Raw genomic sequence first — 18434 nt, 5'->3', positions numbered from 1 at the left:
GATACATTAATTTGGGAGGTGGGGTTGCTTTCACATAACTACCGAAGTTTCTGCGGCTGATAGAGATAGGGACGCAGAAGTCTAAGAAAGAAAGGTTTGATTTATGACCTGGCCCTGTTTTCTCAAAGAAAAAGTCACCTTAGGTAATGTGTAAGAAGCGGGGGGGGGGGGGGAAGACCTCTGTCCCTTTAAAAGCCAAGTTGCTATCCAAACACAAGTAAACAGAGTGGTAGAAAAGAAAGTGGAGGCGGGATTTTGAGGGGCGGTCTCACCATTTTACAGCCCGCTGAAGGTTCGGCGCTGGGCGTGGTCAGAACGTTCAAGCTGTGAACATTCGACTCGCAGCGGCTCGGGGTGGGACCGCGGGCGGGGACAGAACTCCTCGCCGCTGGAACTGCTGAAATGTGATGGACCCGAGAGGGGGAGTTTCAGACTTGTATCAAACTTCGCTGGAGTCGAAAGCCAGGCGCTGGAAGAGAAGTGCTTTGGTCGGGAGGATAAAAAAACCTATGCGGGGTCTTTCGCCTACCACCGACCAGCCGCTAGGGAAACTCTGAAGGCGGGAGGAGGAGGAAGAGGAGGAGGCGGGCCCCCGAAGCCCCCTTCGCCGGCTTTTGGAAGCCCTCCCGAGAGACCGCAATATGAAAGAGCTCCTGGAGTTTCCCGCCCTCTCCGCGTGGATCTAAATGAGACCGGTGGGCTAACGCGGGGCTCCCCAGAGGCCAGGCGGAAGGAGGCTCCGGGGGGAGGCAGGTAAGCGGCTCCCGTTCGCGCGCCCGCTCCGCCAGATCCTCTGGAGACGCACCGGCCCGGCTTCCAGAAGGGCTCCGGCCGGCCAGGGAGGGTGGCAGCATCCAGGCAAGCGTGGCGCCCAGGGCAGCCAAGTCGCCCAAATGCCCTCCGCAGTGGGAAGGGAAAAGAGACGCGTCCCGATTACGGAGCTGGCGGAGGGCACCCGGGACGCTGCTAGCCGCCTGCCCGAGAGTCAGTTCCGATTGACGAGGGTGAGGGTGGGGGGTAGCTTCGCTTTCGGGAAGCGGGATCCCGGGGGACGAGGCGCTTCGTCAGCTTCGAGTGGGACTCCGAGGTGATCGCGCGTTTACTTTCGGTTTGACCGCTCGCCTAAGTCACTGAAGGCGGGCCCGGGTGCGCCAAGAACCGGCGTTGTTCTTGTGCTCCGGCAGGGCGCGCGGAGAGTCCCGTTAGTCCCCACGCACAGCAGGCCATTCTGAAAACGAGCTTTCTTGCCTTCGGTTATACCTGCCCGAGCGGAAGGACCCGCGCGGGACGCCCCTGTGGAGCCCAAATCAACTTAACCCTATAAAATAAATGTCGGGGGGGGGGGAGAGAAGGGCTTAACCATTGGGTGGTTTCTTCGGCCCTCCCGCCATCTCCATCCACCAATGTTTGTATATCTGATAGCTGGGGACCATCAAACTCTATTCTTAGCCCCCAGCCCACCCCTGCTAGCCTTTCCCCCTCCTTTCTAGAGCACAGTTGGTGGTTTCACTCTCGCACCAAAGTCGAGGCGGCTACGAAAGTTATCCGCCAGCCCTGATCTTGGGAAGAAGAGCTGAGAAAGAAAAGCCCCTTCGCAGCAAGGTGGCATTTCGGGGGGAGAGAACTCGTGCTCTAGACGCCGATTTTAATTAAATTTGGGATTCCGGCCGGGAAGGAAAGTGACAGGGCTTCTAAATTACACCCCTGTTCGATTCGCGCCTGACTGGCAGCGGCGTCTCCAAGTAAAAGGTACCGTTTCTCTGCAGGCGGTTTCCGATTGTCAACTTGGCACCCGGACCTATTTATTTTACGTTGTTCTGGTTTCAATGGCTGCCGTGTACAATCCCCATTCATAGTTTAATCGGTACTTTATGGCTTTCCAAGAAGAAGAAAAGAAGTACTGTGTGCTGGTTGAGAAGCGTTTTACTGCTATCTCCAGCTTGATTTCATAGAAGTATTAACCTTATCCTTGCATTAATCAGTGTACAACATGTAGATAGTTGCTGTATCTTGAAACAAAAATCATTGTTACATGATGCTATTTTCTGAAACAATCGGAAAATCGTTTAACTGAAATAACCTCAAAACCATTTTTAATCTATTTTAAGCAAAAGATGTATTACTGAAATAACTAAGAGAGATGAAGTCGGTGCCCCCTTGTGTCAAATAGACACACCTCTAAAAATGTGGATTTAGGAACGTTTGTAAACTGTGATCCTAAACAACCTCACTAGTTTCGCTAAAAGCTTTATTAGTTAAGTATCAAGGGATCTTACCAAGTTTACTTACTAAGCACTATTAAACTTAATAAGCAATACTTAATAAGCTTAATAATGATAATAAACTTAATAAGCTCACTTAGTAAGTGCTATTAAGATCAATGCGACCTACTTCTGAGTAAACATGCATTGAATTGGCCCATTATAGTGAAAAAATCTAGACATTTCTACTGGTAAATAAGTACTAATATGTTAAGTTCCCTTTGAATTTAGGCCTGCATAGTATTTGTTTAAATGTGCTTGCATTTTAAGCAAATTTATTCTCTCACATTTGGAATTCTTTTTATTACACCCTGATGTTAATAGGAAAATATAATCCATATTTTAAAAACTCACCTTTAGTATTTATTAAAATTAATTGTAGTTTTTCCTGCCTGCAAGTCCTAAATGAGTTTACCTTGAAACCAATTTCCACTGATTTTTAATAGAGTTCTTTTACTAATAGCACAATCCTATGCAAATTTGCTGAGCATAATCCTAGCCTAGCTTACTCAGACGAATTTAAAGGAATTTTACCTGCCGATAAGCATGTATAGGATTCAACAGGAAGGCATCCACCTGCGCCATAAGTAAATTCTAGTTGAATGAATTCAGTTAATGTTTTGATGAATGTGTTTGTCTATTTGTTATGATGTCTACGTGGGCGACATTTTTAAGATAAACCAAGCTATTTAGGCCATTTGGATGGAAAATGTCAGATAGTATTAGAATTATTTCCCGTTTGGAAAACATTAATTTGGAAGCAAGCGCCATTGAAAGCAATACAACTTTCTACTCGGTAAATAGGCACGGTGGGCATGTTCTTGGGAAGGGAGAGGAGGAAACCTGTTTTGGCTCTAATGGAAATAGACCTAATTGCTGTGATGCTTCACAGCGCAACTAATTTAATAAAGGACAATCATTTAAAAGTTTTGTTTTGGGGGGGGTGAAGGGTTCCAATCTTTCTAAAGCACTCTCACTTCTCTTCCTGAACAACTGAGGGTGAGGGAATGCTGCATAATGTTTTATAAAAGTCACTCCAGATCTGCAGACCTGCCTTCTTGAAGAGAGTTCTTTAAAGCAGGAAATTATTTAACACTCACCCTCCCCAATAGCATGGAAACTTCAGTTCAAAAGTCAAGTGGACCAGGGTTAGTACCGGTCTCCTCCCCCACCCCATTTCTCACCCGAGCGTGGCTGACTCCCAACCCGAGGAGGGTCTGTTCGTGTTGTGGACAGGTCAGAGAGACCAGCTACTGTTACTAAGAGGCGGTGGGCCCTCAATCTGCCAATTTCAGAGGGGAAATTGAAGATGAGAGAAAGGAGGGGGAAGCTGCAGTTTATAGTTTTAGTTAAAGGGGCTGAGCTAAGCGGGGGGGGGGGGGCTCCGTCACACACCTCCCATCAATTCCCTCCCCTGCACGCTGGGATCCCAGGTCGCAAGAAAGGAAGGTTTGGAGGTTTATACGGGAGAGAGGGGGAAAAAAAGAATTGGCGCACTTCAAAGAACGGCACGAAGGGAAGGAGAAAAGCCATCCAGGGCCCAGACTGAGGGTTTCGGTTGCCCTTTGGCTTCTGCCAAGCCCAAAGACCGCAGGAAGGTCAGGGCAAAGCCTTCAACCGCCCAAGAATGAGGCGACGTAGCCGCTGCTGCCGAGTGGCTCTGTACAGGTCTTTTCCCACGCTGGCTGACAAGCCCCGTCGTTCTTCGCTCGTTGGGGCGATGGGATTTGTAGTCCAGCATATTTGGAAATTACCCGCTTGGGGAAGATTGGCCTAAATTAATTATCGATTCACACCAGGAAATTATACCTATTTTTTTTATAAAGGAAAAAAATACAAATATGTAGTCACGCTTAAGCAAGTCGATTCTCTTTCTCTCCCCTCCACCCCCGGAGCTAAATTGTCGCGGGACACATTAAAGCCTCCACCGCTGGCGAAGCTCGCCGCTGACACTGGAGCAAGCGGGTGGCTAAATGAATATGCACAGCGTCCGACTTGGATTCTTTAAAATACTGCAGTATTTCTAGTTCGGAATATAAAGTGGCACCATCCGAAGGCATTTTGGACTCTGCGCTGCGTGCGAGAGAGGGAGCCAGCTGAAGGGTCTCGTGTGAGCCGGGCTGCTCAGCACAGCCTTGTAACTCCCAATTAGATTTTGGTGCCTCTTTCTTTTCCTAAGCAATATCACATTTCCCACACTTTCCACAACTCCGGTAACAGGTTCCAAATGTAGTAAGAACGCGGAGCCGGGAACAGCCGAATTCCTACTGCAGACCGATGGCCATAAGGCGACAATATGAGAGAGGAAAGGAGGTGGGGAAGAAAGAGAGGAGCCTCACCTGCTCCTTTGGGGTTGGTTAAGACCAATCGCCCCCTCTACCCCACCCGCATCGCCCGTTTCTTGCCCGCAGTCCGAAACCCAGCCTTTTCGCGGGGGAGTTGACCACCGGCCGAGTCGGCCCAAGCTACATCGCGGTCACCCATTCCCGAAATCCGCGGGGGTGTCGCTTCGGCCAGCGTAAAAGCACAGCAGACCAAAGCCAGCTGGAAGGACTCCGGGCCGTTTTCTTTAAGACGCTGCGAAGCGCGCGCGAGCCGGGCGTTGCTTTTCTCCGAGTCGCTTATCTTGATCAATGACTTGTTGCTGAAGGAAGAAAAATAAGCACCGCGCTGCAGGCGGGCGGGAGGGGGGGGCGCGAGCAGAAGCAGCCACGGATCCCCCCTGCCCCCCTTTGCAACAGCGTTCAACCACGGCCAACCTCAGCCGACTACTCTGAAAGCGCGGAAGAGGCCTGTGCCTGGAGAAACGAGCTCCACACTGTCCAGAATTCTCGCTTCTTAGTGGGGTGACTCAGATTCCAAGCCTTGATGTTTCCCCACCTCCCCCCCCCCCGTCCACGCTTTCCAGATAGAAGTGTTGTAGGCCTTGATATCCGTGGTTTCCGAACAAGGCACTGGCTGCACTTCAGGACAGCGACCCTGTGCCTTTTCAGGCTCAGCTTCTAGGCCCGACTTTTTCCAAGGCAGAGCCTTGGGTTCAGCACCAGGATCGGGACCATGAGTGCCATCAAGGCCTAGAAGTTGAGTCATGCGTAAATGGTAGAGAGCAGAAGCAGAGCAACCGACCGAATCCTTTCCAACTTTAAGCCAACGGAGAGGTCTGTCTGGTCTTTTTCCCCCTCCTTTCTTGTTCCGCCTCCTCCCATTGCAAGTGAAATTCCCGCTGTCCCGAAGAAGGGAAAGGTTTTGGCTCCAGGCTCCCGCGCTTCTATTCGCAAGTCAGTTCGGCCTGATCCCTGCAAGTTCCCCCCCCCCGAACTCACACGCATCTACGATTAGGTTACAGGGAGATTTTATTTCAAGAACGGGGGCATTCTACGACAGATCTCCTAGGATCAAACTATGTTTTTCTCTGGTTAAGGAATTACACCGACTGCCACGGGTTCAGCGCTGAGCACATAAATATCGATTTTCTGCATTTAGGGTTCTCTGAACTGCTGTTCCCAGATCACGTGGCGGGAAGCTTATAAAACAGGAAAATCTGAATTCGAATCCACGGCACAGCCGGTTCCCACTTTATGGGACGTGCAACGCTGCACTTTGGAGGCGGGCTGCTGAAGCCATTCACTTAGGGAGGCTCCTTTCTCGCTGGTTAATGACCCGAGCCTGCAAGAAATGCGAGGAGACCGCACATTCCCCTTTCCCGGGAAGAGTGCACGTGTGCGTGTCTCTCTCTTTCTCTCTGTGTGTGTACTTTACAACTTACAACCTAGGCCGCAGCGCACAGCTTAGATTGACCTACCTAGAAATGCTCCAGAATAAACCCTGTGGCCGACAACAAAATCCTGTGAGGGAGCCAACCAACGTGTTCGGAGGGCAGCCCTTTGCTCAATAGGGCCCATCCAGTCCTTCCCTGCCCGCCTTGCAGAACAGCCTCCTTGGAGTGTTTAGGCGGCAAGGGATGGGCCCTTTAAAAGAAGAGGCTTCGCAGTTTGCCGAGACAACGCAACCGCTCTTCGCTTCCCGAGGGGGAAAGGAGAGGTAGCCGAATCGAGTTCCTCTTCCTCCTAATAAAAAGTTTCTCGCTCTCAGGTGTCCACGGAGGTCGTGGTTTTATTCCCATTTTACCCGCTTCCGAGTAGGACAGGGAGCAGCTAACCATCAACCTAACAGGCGGCAAGAAAAATCGGCGTTAGGTCGGCTTGGTGTCAGGGCACCTGCGCTTCCTGGCACGCCGGTGTTTGCTTGGCTCTGTACCTTGAGCGCCTCGGCCAAGCGTGGCGTGTCTTCGGTTCAGTGGCCTCTGCCCGATTCCCTTCGCCAAGTGCGTAACTCTGCACCGCGTTGGTGGTGCTCCCCTCCCAGTTCGAGTGGCCTGACTCACGCCCCAATAAGCTCCAAGGTATCGCTTGCATTATTCTCCCCTCGCTGCTCCGCAGGACCTGGCCCTTTTTCAAAGCTCTTCCTCCGACCTTGGCTGCGATGGAGCTGAAGTCATCAACCAGCGCTGGCAGGTTGGCAAGAACTGGCCACCATTAATTTGGGATGTCCGGACTGCCCTGCCCACCCGCGCTCTTCGCGCCTCGCAGGCCGAGGTCCGTGTTTCCAGTTCGGAAATTAGCCAGGGTTTGCTCCCAAGCCTTGCATGGCCTGCTTCTCTCTTCCCCGCTTTGCTTTCCCAGGTCACCCGCGCCCACCAATCCTCTGACTCGGCTGCCTTGGGGGGGAAAAACGGAGCGCAGATCTTTTTCGGTCCCCCTCCCCACGTCTCCCTTCTTTGCAGCGCGTCCCGTCAGCGTCAGCCGGGGGCATAAAATGGATTAACGCCTGGCCTTGTTGGGTGAGGGGGAGGAAGCACAGGGGCCACGCGAGGCTGGCAGGCGGTTTAGGGGCGAAAGGAACCGCACGTGGGGAAAGGGCCGCTTTGTGCCTGTCCTCGAATAACCCGCAATCTTTTCTACTTTTCCCCCCCCTCAATGTTCCTGTTTAGGATCCGAACACCGCAGAAAGAGGCCGTTGCGCGTTTTCCGACCACCGGGTTCAACCAGTCAAAGCAAGGCCCGGCCTGGCCCGCCACGATGGGGAGCAAGGCCCTGCCGGCGCCGATCCCACTGCACCCTTCGCTGCAGCTGACCAACTATTCCTTCTTGCAAGCCGTCAATACGTTCCCGGCCGCCGTGGACCACCTGCAAGGCCTCTACGGCCTGAGCGCCGTCCACACCATGCACATGAACCACTGGACGCTGGGCTGTTACGCGGCCGCGGCTGCCGCTGCCTCGGGCGGAGGCGGCGGCGGTCCGGCTGAGATCAGCCGCTGCTCTGCGCTGAGCGAAATGGCGGCGGCGCAAGGCCTGGTGGAGCGCTTCCCCTTCCCGGGCCTGCCTTTCGCCACGCACCTGTTCCACCCCAAGCAGGCCGCCGCCATCGCGCACGTCTTGCCGGCTCTTCGCAAGGAGCGGCCCCGCTTTGACTTTGCCAACCTGGCGGCGGCCGCCACTCAGGAGGACCCGCCTAAGGCGCACGCGGTGGCGGCGGCGCAAGCTCAGGGTGAGCTGGCTAAGCTGGGCGGGCCTCTGTCGGCGGCGCTGGGCAAGCTCTCCCCCGAGAGCAGGAAGCCTGCGCGGGGCCGGCTGCCCTCCAAGACCAAGAAGGAGTTCATCTGCAAGTTCTGCGGCCGACACTTCACCAAGTCCTACAACCTGCTCATCCACGAGAGGACCCACACCGACGAGCGGCCTTACACCTGCGACATCTGCCACAAGGCCTTCCGGAGGCAAGACCACCTTCGCGACCACAGGTCAGCCTCTGCCTCCGCTAGGCCAGGCGAGGAGACCTGCTAGGCCTCCTCACTCAGATGGTGGGGCTGGAGGCCCGCACGGAAGTTTTACTCATCTGGGCTTAATCGGTTTATGAAGAGCCTGGCTTATACCTCGAAGGTTGTCGAGTGTTTTCTTCCAACAACCATAGTTCAGATAAACCAAGGCTTATAGCGGCTTGAGCTAATAAACTGAATTCAAATACATAATATGTTGATTGTTTGCTAGGAAGCCATTGCTTCAGGATGGCTTATGGCCAGTTCAGGAAATCCTACTTCAAACAAATCATGATTTAGCATAATGTAGGAACACAACTATCCGCTGCAGACCCAATCTAAACAAGAGGTGTTCTTATTATCCCTTTGAAGGAGGTCAGTAGGATTTATTTACAAGAAAATAAAGTTGGAGCCAAGGGTGCAGTCATTCTGTTGATTTGCCTTCAACCCTTGATCTGAAGGGATGTGGCTGGTTTTAAAGCACAGGGATTTTTAAGATGGTGGGGCTAAGCTACTTGATCTGGTTGGAGCAGGAGGCAGAATTCCTATTGCCTTGTGGAAGAATGGTTGACTTTACTCTTATTGTCTTCAATGAAACATATTTCTAAAGTTAGAATCTCAGTTTATAATTCTTTCTCACTTAAAGGCCTTCTGATGTTCTTGATCATGTTTCTTGCCTCTGCTTTCTTTCTTTCTTTTTTGCCTTTTGGCTATAATAGAACTATCAGTAAAGAGTTGGCAGTAAGAGCACAAAAATATTTATGGGTTTGTAACGATATACAAATCTCTACAAAGAGACTCTTCTGTGGCTTGTTTTGAGAAGCCAAAGAATGTTGGTCTCTTTATTCCACAAAACCCCTACATTCTCCTGTCAGATTTATAAACTTCAACACAAACATTCAAGCTGACGTTAATCAAAGGGCAATTTTGATTAACTTCACCTGGAATTACCTGCCAAAGTAGTAAATTGGGCTTACACCCATGAACATTTACATGGGATTACACCCTTGCCAAGCATGTTTACTCAAATATATGCATATTTACCCAGAAATATGCTTTTCCTGTTTAAAGAGGCTTATTCCTAAGAAGGCAATGAAGAGCTGCGAATAATTACTTCAAAGTGTCTGAACATGTTAAAAGGGACTTTGGAGATGAGCAGCTGGGCAGCATATAATTTTGATTTTAATAATTTGATTATGCAGAAGTTGGGCTGTTGTGGCATTCGTTGTGTGTATAGAGATATTGACTCCAAACACTTTGGTTGATTTCCAGGTATATCCACTCCAAAGAGAAACCTTTCAAGTGCCAAGAGTGTGGGAAAGGATTTTGCCAATCCAGGACCCTAGCCGTTCATAAAACTTTACATATGCAGGTAAGATGAGACTCAATTATTTTACACATTATATTTTGATTTTAATTGATTGTGAATATAAACACAGTAATTATTTTCAAGATGTAAAATAAGAGATAGATATGTGCTTCTTTTTAATCTGAAATCTTTTATGCTATTTTTCTCAAATGCTGATATGTAGAAAATAACAAATCCATATTAAATATTTACATATTTAATGTATGTAAAGTTTGTAACATGGGCATTTAGATGGTGAGGACAAGGGGACAAATGATGAAATGTGCAGAGTGATATCAGCATGCCAGTTCTGTGACTCACTTACTTGCATCAGATGCAAGTATGTAATAGCATTCGTACTAAGACATCCCTGCCTACATGTCATCATTCTGATGTATAATAATTGCAATTCACTGCATTTGCCCTATGTTTCTCTGGCTACTAAAAAAAGCATGCAAATTCTAGGAGAAAAGTGAGATATCAGTAAAATAAATACAAAACTTAAGTAACATTTCCTAGGGACTGGGTGTTTATGTACATTTACTTTAGAGTATGTTCCATTGAATTAAGCAGGATTTACATTTGAAGAAAGATAGCCTGGCTATGATTGACTCATTCAAGACTTCCATGTTCTAACACTTGAAAAAGTTCCTTAAGTAGCCAGACCATTTGGAAGCAACATATCAATGGCTAAATGAGATGTACTCTGATGGAAAAACCCAAATTAAAAATACTTGCTTTGTGGAAGACTTCTCACTTAGAGAGATGAACCAAGCCTCCCTTGGAAGCCAGGTGGATTATCAGGAGAATTTTCCCCTTAGATTCCAGGAATTAGGAAAGCAAAGCAAGGACTGGCCTTGACAGGCAGGAAGATATGTCTGTGCAATTAAGACTATAATCTTAAGCACACTTACAAGGGACTGAGAGTAAATCAGTAGACCTGCTTCTGGGTTCCAGATGCATTTTCTGGAAATAATTGTGCCTGCAGTTAATGTGAAAGTAAAGCTGTGATTCTGAGATCAATTTCAAAGAAAATTGACCAATTGGGTTAAAAAAAGTAAAATCACATAAATGATGGTTGGAGAAATCTTAGTCAATGAAGTGTATGCAGATTTTTTTAAAATGTATTTGTGATGGACAGTAAACACAGAAGGGTATGAATCTCAGATTCTAAATCTGAAAATGTATGTGCACTTATTTGGGACTAATCCCTAATGAATCCTATTGGAAAGACTTTAAAGTAAATTTGCATAAAACCAAACTAAATGCGTGTGTAGTGCAGTCCTATGTACTTTAATCTGTAGCCTTCATTGTTGCCTTCATTGTCAATTTACATTTGCACAGAATTGCATTAGTTTCTCTGTCTGTGAGGGCTTAGATTGCAAGTTTATTTTGCCTTGCCATGTCCTTCTTCTCCTACAGCAATTTAATGAGGCCAAAAATGAGAGCAAGGGGGGTGGAGGGTGGAGGTGGCGGAAATGCTGAGTGAACTTTGAAAAGCTCAATAATCCAAGTAGTTTGTCAAGGGTTTAATCCTTTGCTTGCTTCAAATCTGAACAGGAATCTCCACACAAATGCCCCACATGTGGAAGAACCTTTAATCAAAGAAGTAACCTGAAAACTCACCTTCTCACCCATACAGACATCAAGCCCTACAACTGTGAGCAGTGCGGCAAAGTGTTCAGGCGCAACTGTGATCTGCGGAGGCACAGTCTAACTCACACCCCGCGGCAGGACTTCTAGAACAGCCGAGAACCCCTCCCCCAGGGAGCTAATTCTGGCTCAAGGACTTGAACTGTAGCGTAATCTTTATGTCCACATGGGTGATGTGGACAGGTGCATCTAGGGGGCTTGATTCCATGTCCCCCAGTGCCAGCCGGTCCTCTTTCTGTGGTGGTGGTGGGGCTGATACCTGTTCCAAGCATTCTCCCTGCACCGAGAGGGCCAGCTGGTTTCTTGTATATAGTAACAGAGCAGCTCATTTTCGAGCTCTGCACAGCAATATGTTGGCTTTCTATTGTCTTACCAAATGCACATTGGTACCAACAGCAAAACCTAGGAGTGAAAATACTTTTTTTTTCAAATTGTATTTCCAAATAAACACTTTCCCTCCAAATATAATTCTCATACAGAGTTTGAATAAGTGACATAGTTTATTTCTTCTCTCCGTTTCTGATAAAGTCACAAGAGCTGAAACTGTTCTCTGGGTGGGAAAAACACTTTGTGAGAGGTGTGTGCGTGTATTTATTGGGGGAGGGGGGAAATCTAGTCTGCAATTTTCATGGCAGGGTTTTTTTGGGGGGAAGTGGTTTCCCATAGTCCCTTCCCAAGAGAGGGCTGAGAGAGAATGACTGACCCATGACACTCAGATGGTTTCATGATCTCATAGTCCCCTGGTTTTGAGAAGAGAAGATCTATGCACATTGAATCAAAACTTGAACTTGAGTGACTCTGGATGGAAGGCCAGTCAAAACAGATTGGGCAGCTTTGTGTGTTGTCTCTCCTGATGCAATGGAATGCCAGTCATAAGCTACCCTAAGACACAGCTGAGCCAAACCAGGGAGAACACAAGGCTAGCCTCATGGGGAAGCATTAACTGGGCAGGGGTGGGGAGAGGCTGTTCCTGTGACATGATAAATAACTAATTTTAAAAGGTCTCTCTAATGTATGGGCTAGAGAAGAACACAGAAGGATTGTAAAGATGATGGTTGGGTATCCATAATTGATGACAGGCAATTTATACACTCAAAGCCTTATGTGGAAGAACTGTTAATATTGGACAATTTAGTGCAGTTGTATTTACTGATATTCAATGGGATTTGCAGCTAACTAGATAGGGATGTTTATAGTACAAAAGGAACTCTGGATCCCCTGTGAAACCTAAGTGTAGACTGTGCTCATTTTTTGTGGAATTTTGTCTCTTCACTGAATCTATTATGGAATCTACCTCCATAATTCTGTGGGATTTACTCTGAAATAAATCACACCAAATTCATATAGTTGTACTCTAAACACATTCAGGTTATAGTCTTTACTTCTGCTCCCCCGGATTATGTTCCCTCAACAGGCTTAAACCACCAATCATGGCTAACCTGCTACATTGGCTGCTTACAAAGCAAAGTCATGGGGGCTTGTACCCCATGGTTGAACATTCGCGTTTGGGATGGATTCAACCTATGGATCTCTTTGCTTCCCCTCCAGGATTCAGCCCGCATATAATGATTGAAAGAAAGGCAAACGGAGGGGGGGGGGGTGCGGGAAATGCCTTCAAATCCTCCCTAAAGCCTAAAAGGATTTATTAGTTACTTATTGGCAATCAGGCCAGCTCTTCCCGAGCGGTTGCCTCCTTTTTAGACTTTGAACGCAGGCGGCTGCAGCTTAGAGACAGGGACTTTACACCGCCCAAGACGAGCCCGGCCGGGAAGCTCTGGAAAGCAAACAGAGCGGCTTCAATAAAGCTGCTAGTGGGGCGGTGGCCGCCTAGGCCGAAGGGCTTCCCAGGGGAGCCGCGTTGGGCGACTTCATCCAAATCGCCAAGGCTCCACGAGCCCCAGAAGGGCCCAAGCTCCATCGGCACTTCATCCCGGGCGTTTTGGGGGCAGCTTCTACCTCCCCGGCGGCGGTCAAAGTAGTACCAAGAGCAGCTAAAAAGTGCGCGGGATCGCGGGCCACGGGGAGGAAAACAAGACGAGTCCCGGGAGGAAGGGGAGGAAAGTCCCGCGGTGGTGGAGATGCTCCCTCTGAGATTCGCCTTGGCCCCGAGGGAGCCTCCCCAGGGCGCCCGCAGCTCCTTGCAGCGCCTCTTGCTGGGGAGCCGCGCGGAGGGGAAGGGGCCGAGAGCTTGGCCGGACGGAGGGGTCTCTCGAAGGCGAGAGGTAGCCCAGCAAAGGTAGCCCGACACTTTCCGCGCCCAATCCCGGATGGGCGGGTCTCATTATTGCTGCGGTCCAGGTTTCTTCTTCGAAAGAAAGGAAGCAGCCAAGTAATCGACGGCGGCTCAAATCGTGCATTGGTAGGTGGGTTTTCCCGTAGAAAGTTTCTCAGGAGGAATAACCGGTCCTTTCCCAAATATTACTGACTACAGCTCCCATAAGCCTCTGTCTGGACAGCCTGTGATGGTGCCAGTTGTAGTTCCTAACATCCACAGAACACAAAGGCTCACCTGCTTCCCTATATTAAATACTACATAAACTGGCAATATAATTAGATTAGGGCTAACAGAGGTAGTCTGGGCAGCTTTTAAATTGAGAGCAAGGATATTTAGGTAACTCAAAGCCTTGGTGCCATTCGTTGGTTATCTGGATTTTTACAGCCTAAATTTGGTAGTCACAATAAATCAAAACGTGGCCGTAAGTCTCTGAAATGTGGTATGTCAATTGTCATCTTAGCAATTTTTGTGACCCTTGAAACATTGGCTGCAAGTACAGCATGGCACACCAAAGGTACACTTACTTTTAATTCTGAGATGGGACACACACGCTGGGCAAGCCAAAGGTTTTCAAATGGTGGACTTTTCAATGCTAGGGTGATGGGATGGGAGGGATGAGCATCTTTGAAGGCCTTCATTCATGATCCTGGTTTGCTCAGATGTGACCTTTACCAACCTGCTGGAACCAGCCAGGGCTCTCTTCTGGCTGTACTTTCAGCCAGAAGAGACAGAACAGCCACATGCGCTCCTTAGTGCTGCTCAAAGTGATCCTGCCAAGACTGAGGAGCCCTTTCCCAGCCTGCTGATCTTCTGCCAAGAACAGATCTTGGCATCTTCCTTGTATCCAATATGTATATACACAAATAAACATATATACATAAGCCACATTTTGCAATCTTTAAATATTGCAGAATACAAGAAAATACCTTTGGCCTTCTTGATGCAGATGATATTAATACGGCTGAAAATGTTTTTCAAGATTTCTATTTTTCTATGCTACAAATGGAGTAGACCTATTTTTCCAGACACTTTGCTAGGTCATTTATTATAGTTATGCTTGCAGACCATGTGCTAATACACCAACGTAAAATTTGAAACCAACATAAGACAATGCAAAAGCTCATGCTAAAAATATCCAGGCAGCTGGAAGTAACAGAGCCATGTAGTACAGAGTGTGGGCTGTTTGTTTCCAAAGATTTTTTCATAGAGTTTGTCCATAATTAAAAAATATGGTCTGTCCATCCAGCTGCCATGACTTTTTAATCACAGTCTCATGCCACTGTGAAGGATGTAGGAAGTAGGGCTTGTGTTAACCCCATGGTTTGCAAGGGGGAACGGGGAAGGATGTCATATCTATCATGATGTCATCACACAAATTGCAAATTTATTCGTTTTATCAATTTGTATATCTGCCCAGTTTAAAAATTCTGGGCAGCTAATATAGGATTAAAAAGAATAAAAGGTTAACAACCCAGTAAAAATAATAATTAAAAAGGAGGCCCCAATTCACATTCGCATATTCCCAATCATTGGAAGATAGGCTCATCCAACATCATGGCCAAGGGAAGAGACATTTATGTCATTTGTGTAACAATGTCATGATGCATTTGATGTCAATAAGGTTTGTATCAGAAATGTGTGACCTTCCCTGATTGGGGGAGGCAATATCTAAGTTCCAAAAGCAGTATGTTTTCTTTTGACATGGAAGTGTTATATGAACCAAGCTGCTCTATTTATTGCTTAATAATATGTGTGGTTCCAGCCACTGTGGTTTGTTAATGTGTGGCTTCAATTAGCGTCAGAAGAAGAGATGAAGCATGACTTTTGTCATGGTTCTGGAGGTCAGGTACTCACTCAATATTGCTTCAAGAAATATGACTTCTTCCCTTTAAAGAAGTATTCCAAATGTGTAGTTTACATTGCTTTGTAGTCATAAAAATGCTGCAATTGCTGTTTCATCGTTTAGCAGCCATTAAAAAAACAGCAAACCCAACTAAATGTGTGTGGCGTGGGGTGTGTGTGTGATAGTTTATTATACATACATACATACATACATATATAAAGGTAAAGGTTCCCCTTGCACATATGTGCTAGTTGTTCCTGAATCTAGGGGGCGGTGTTTATCTCCATTTCAAAGCTGAAGAGCCAGCGCTGTCTGAAGATGTCTCCGTGGTCATGTGGCTGGCATGACTAAATGCCAACGGCACATGGAATGCTGTTACTTTCCCACCAAAGGTGGTCCCTATTTTTCTACTTGCATTTTTTACATGCTTTCGAACTGCTAGTTTGGGAGAAGCTGGGATAAGTAACAGGAGTTTGGGATTAAAACTACTGAACTGCCAAACTTTCAATCGACAAGCTCAGCATCTTAGCCACTGAGCCACCACATCCCTTATGTGTGTGTGTGTGTATACACATACACACATATACATACATTCACATATACATATACTCGTGTGTGTGTGTATGTATATATATACATGCATATGCATATACATATACATATACATATGCATACATACATATATACACACACAAACACACACACACACACGTGTGTGTGTGTGTGTGTATATATATATATATATATATATATATATATATATATTATATATATATATATGTAAGTCTTTGGTTATTCGGGTTTTCTCCCGCGTAAAATTGGAAGTGTCTTGGCGATGTTTCGACGAAGTCTCATTCATCATCTTCAGGCTTCAGCTTCGTGCTTCTGGGAGCAATGTGTGATAGCAGCTGTTTCTTCCTTTTTAACTGCTAGTGGGGGTTTGAACTGATTGGGTGGGAGCTTGGCTGTGATCTGATTGGATGGGGGATTTTGTGCTCTGATTGGCTGGGGTGTGTCCTGTTGGGGGGGGGGCTTGGTTGTGCTCAGATTAGTCTGAGTTGCAGGGGATTTGAGCTGGTGAGCTGCATTGCTGTTGTTTGGCTTCGTGGTACATCTTCATAGTGGGTGTCAGTCTGCTGCATGTATGGATTGGAGGGGTTTGAAATGGCTAATGTTGCAGCTGCGGTCTGGCTTCTGGTCCTTGGTCGTGCTTCATGATCAGTGTGGGTTTGGGTCTGCTTTCTGGGTGGATGTGTGGTGGTGACATCCTGTGTGGACCTCTTGAGTGTGGGTCTGGTGTCATTCCTCGTGTTAGGGACTCGTTTGTCAATAAGGGCAGGTTTCAAATGGCTGGTAGGCGGAGGTATCATCTCGTTTGTTCATGCTGTGTGGGCGTTTTCTATCTCGATGGCTTCTCTGATTATTCTGTTGTTAAAGTGTTCAGTTTTGGCGATAGTTCTGGTCTTTTAAAGTCAATATCGTGTCCTGTGACTTTAAAGTGTTGGACCAGGAAGAAGTTGGTTCCTCTTTTTGAATGAGTTCTTGTGTTCTTCAATGTGCACTTATTCTTCTGTTGGTTTGTCCAATGTATGTGGTGGGGCAGGCGGTGCATGGGATTTCATATACTCCTTGATTTTCTAACTCAATTTTGTCTTTGGGGTTTCTTAGGATGGTGGATATTTTTGGTTTGTGCAGAATGCTGTCTTGATGTTATGTTTGTGGAGGATCTTGCTGATTCTGTCTGTGGTGCCTTTTATATATGGGAGGAGGGCTGTGCCATTTTCTTGTTCTCTGTCTTGGATTTTAGTGGGGGTTCTTTTGGATTAGTTTGGTAATCTTATTTCTCTGGAATCCATTGGATGTTAGTACGTTTGTGAGAGTGTGTAGTTCGGTTTTAGGTGTTATTCGTCAGCTAAGCGTTTTGTTCTAGAGATGAGTGTCTTGGCTACGGAGTTGATCTGTGCTGGGTGGTGGTGTGAGAGTGCATGCAGATAGCGGTTTGTGTGTGTTTTCTTCTGGTAGATGGTGTGTCCTAGGGAGCCATTGGGTTTCTTGTAGACTAAGACATCTAGGAAGGAAGTTGGTTGTTAACTTCTGTTTCCATGGTGAACTGTATTTTGGGGTGTAGGCTATTGAGGTGTGAGGAAGTTGTTAAGTTTTTCTTTCCGTGTGGCCAGATTATGAAGGTGTCGTCTACGTATCTGAGCCAGAGTTTGGGTTTGTGATCAGATTTTTCTAGTGCTTGGGTTTCAAAGTGTTCCATGTAGAGGTTGGCAATGACAGGTGAGAGGGGTGATCCCATGGGTGCTCCTTCTATTTGTTTGTATTTTTGTCCGTTATAGATGAAGTATGTGTTGGATAGGCAGTGGTTGGTCAGATCTAGGATGTGCTTGGGGGGGTTATATTTGTTTTGGATAGCTGTCAAGGCTTCTTTGATTGGCACTTGGGTGAAGAGGGATATGACATCAAAGCTCACGAGTAGGTCGCTGGGCTGTAAGTTTTGTTTCTTTATGATCTCTATGAACTGGAATGAGTTTTTTACATGTGAGGCGATGGATTCTGCATAGGGCTCTAGTTGTTTGGCGAGAAATTTGGCTAGGTTTTGTAGAGGTGAGCCTATGGAGCTGACTATGGCTCTGAGTGGGGTTCCTTCTTTGTGTATCTTGGGGAGGCCATAGAGCTTAGGGCATCTGGATGATTTCTCTCTGGGAATGATTCTTTGTTGGATTTCTTCGCAGATGGGGGAGGCTTTTATTTTGGATCTAGTGGTTTTTTCTAGGTAGGTGGTAGGGTCTGTTTTTAGGGGCTTGTATGCCGAGTCTTGGAGTAGGTTGATTAATTTGGTTTGGTAGTCAGATGTGTTCATAACCACCGTGGCGTTGCCCTTGTCTGCTGGTAGGATTATTATGCTGGTGTCTTTTTTCAGGTTAAGTAGTACTGTCTGTTCCTCTTTGGGTAAATTGCTTTTGGGTGGCTTGCTGCTGCAGAGGATGTTGGTGATTTTGAGTCTGATTTTGTTAGGGTCATCGGGGTTGATTTTGGTCAGGCTGGTTTCAACTCCGCATATAATGGTTTCAGTGGGGATGTATTTGGGAGTGACTGCAAAGTTGAATCCTTTGGAAAGGACGTTCTTGTAGTCTTCGGAGTTTGTTGGTGAGCTCCATAGGCTCACCTCTACAAAACCTAGCCAAATTTCTCGCCAAACAACTACAGCCCTATGCAGAATCCATCGCCTCACATGT

At 47.2% G+C, this 18434-nt stretch overlaps 1 protein-coding gene across 2 annotated transcripts; it reads left to right on the top strand.

Moving 5' to 3' along the window:
- Positions 1-344: 344 nt before the first annotated feature.
- Positions 345-11542, top strand: OSR2 (odd-skipped related transciption factor 2). 2 transcript variants are annotated; one of them, XM_058177975.1, is made up of 4 exons: positions 345-753; positions 7252-8058; positions 9346-9445; positions 11064-11542. In XM_058177975.1, the coding sequence occupies exons 2-4, from the start codon at positions 7340-7342 to the stop codon at positions 11136-11138; spliced, it is 894 nt and encodes a 297-aa protein (XP_058033958.1). In that variant the 5' UTR covers positions 345-753; positions 7252-7339; the 3' UTR covers positions 11139-11542. The 2 variants fall into 2 exon arrangements, with proteins under 2 accessions (XP_058033958.1, XP_058033957.1); XM_058177974.1 differs by having other exon boundaries at positions 10982-11542.
- Positions 11543-18434: the final 6892 nt, after the last annotated feature.

The sequence above is a fragment of the Ahaetulla prasina genome, chromosome 3 (assembly GCF_028640845.1).
Source record: "Ahaetulla prasina isolate Xishuangbanna chromosome 3, ASM2864084v1, whole genome shotgun sequence".
In the NCBI taxonomy this organism is placed as follows: domain Eukaryota; kingdom Metazoa; phylum Chordata; class Lepidosauria; order Squamata; family Colubridae; genus Ahaetulla; species Ahaetulla prasina.
Note: the sequence above shows the minus strand (reverse complement) of the source record. Positions and strands in the feature narration are given on the sequence as shown.

What these genes read in the sequence shown, in the direction of transcription:
- OSR2 (XM_058177974.1), top strand. Translation starts at nt 7,340, where the DNA reads ATGGGGAGCAAGGCCCTGCCGGCGCCGATCCCACTGCACCCTTCGCTG. An exon ending in GACCACCTTCGCGACCACAG is followed by an intron (nt 8,059 to 9,345) that starts GTCAGCCTCTGC and finishes GTTGATTTCCAG; the next exon opens with GTATATCCACTCCAAAGAGA. An exon ending in ATAAAACTTTACATATGCAG is followed by an intron (nt 9,446 to 10,981) that starts GTAAGATGAGAC and finishes AAATCTGAACAG; the next exon opens with GAATCTCCACACAAATGCCC.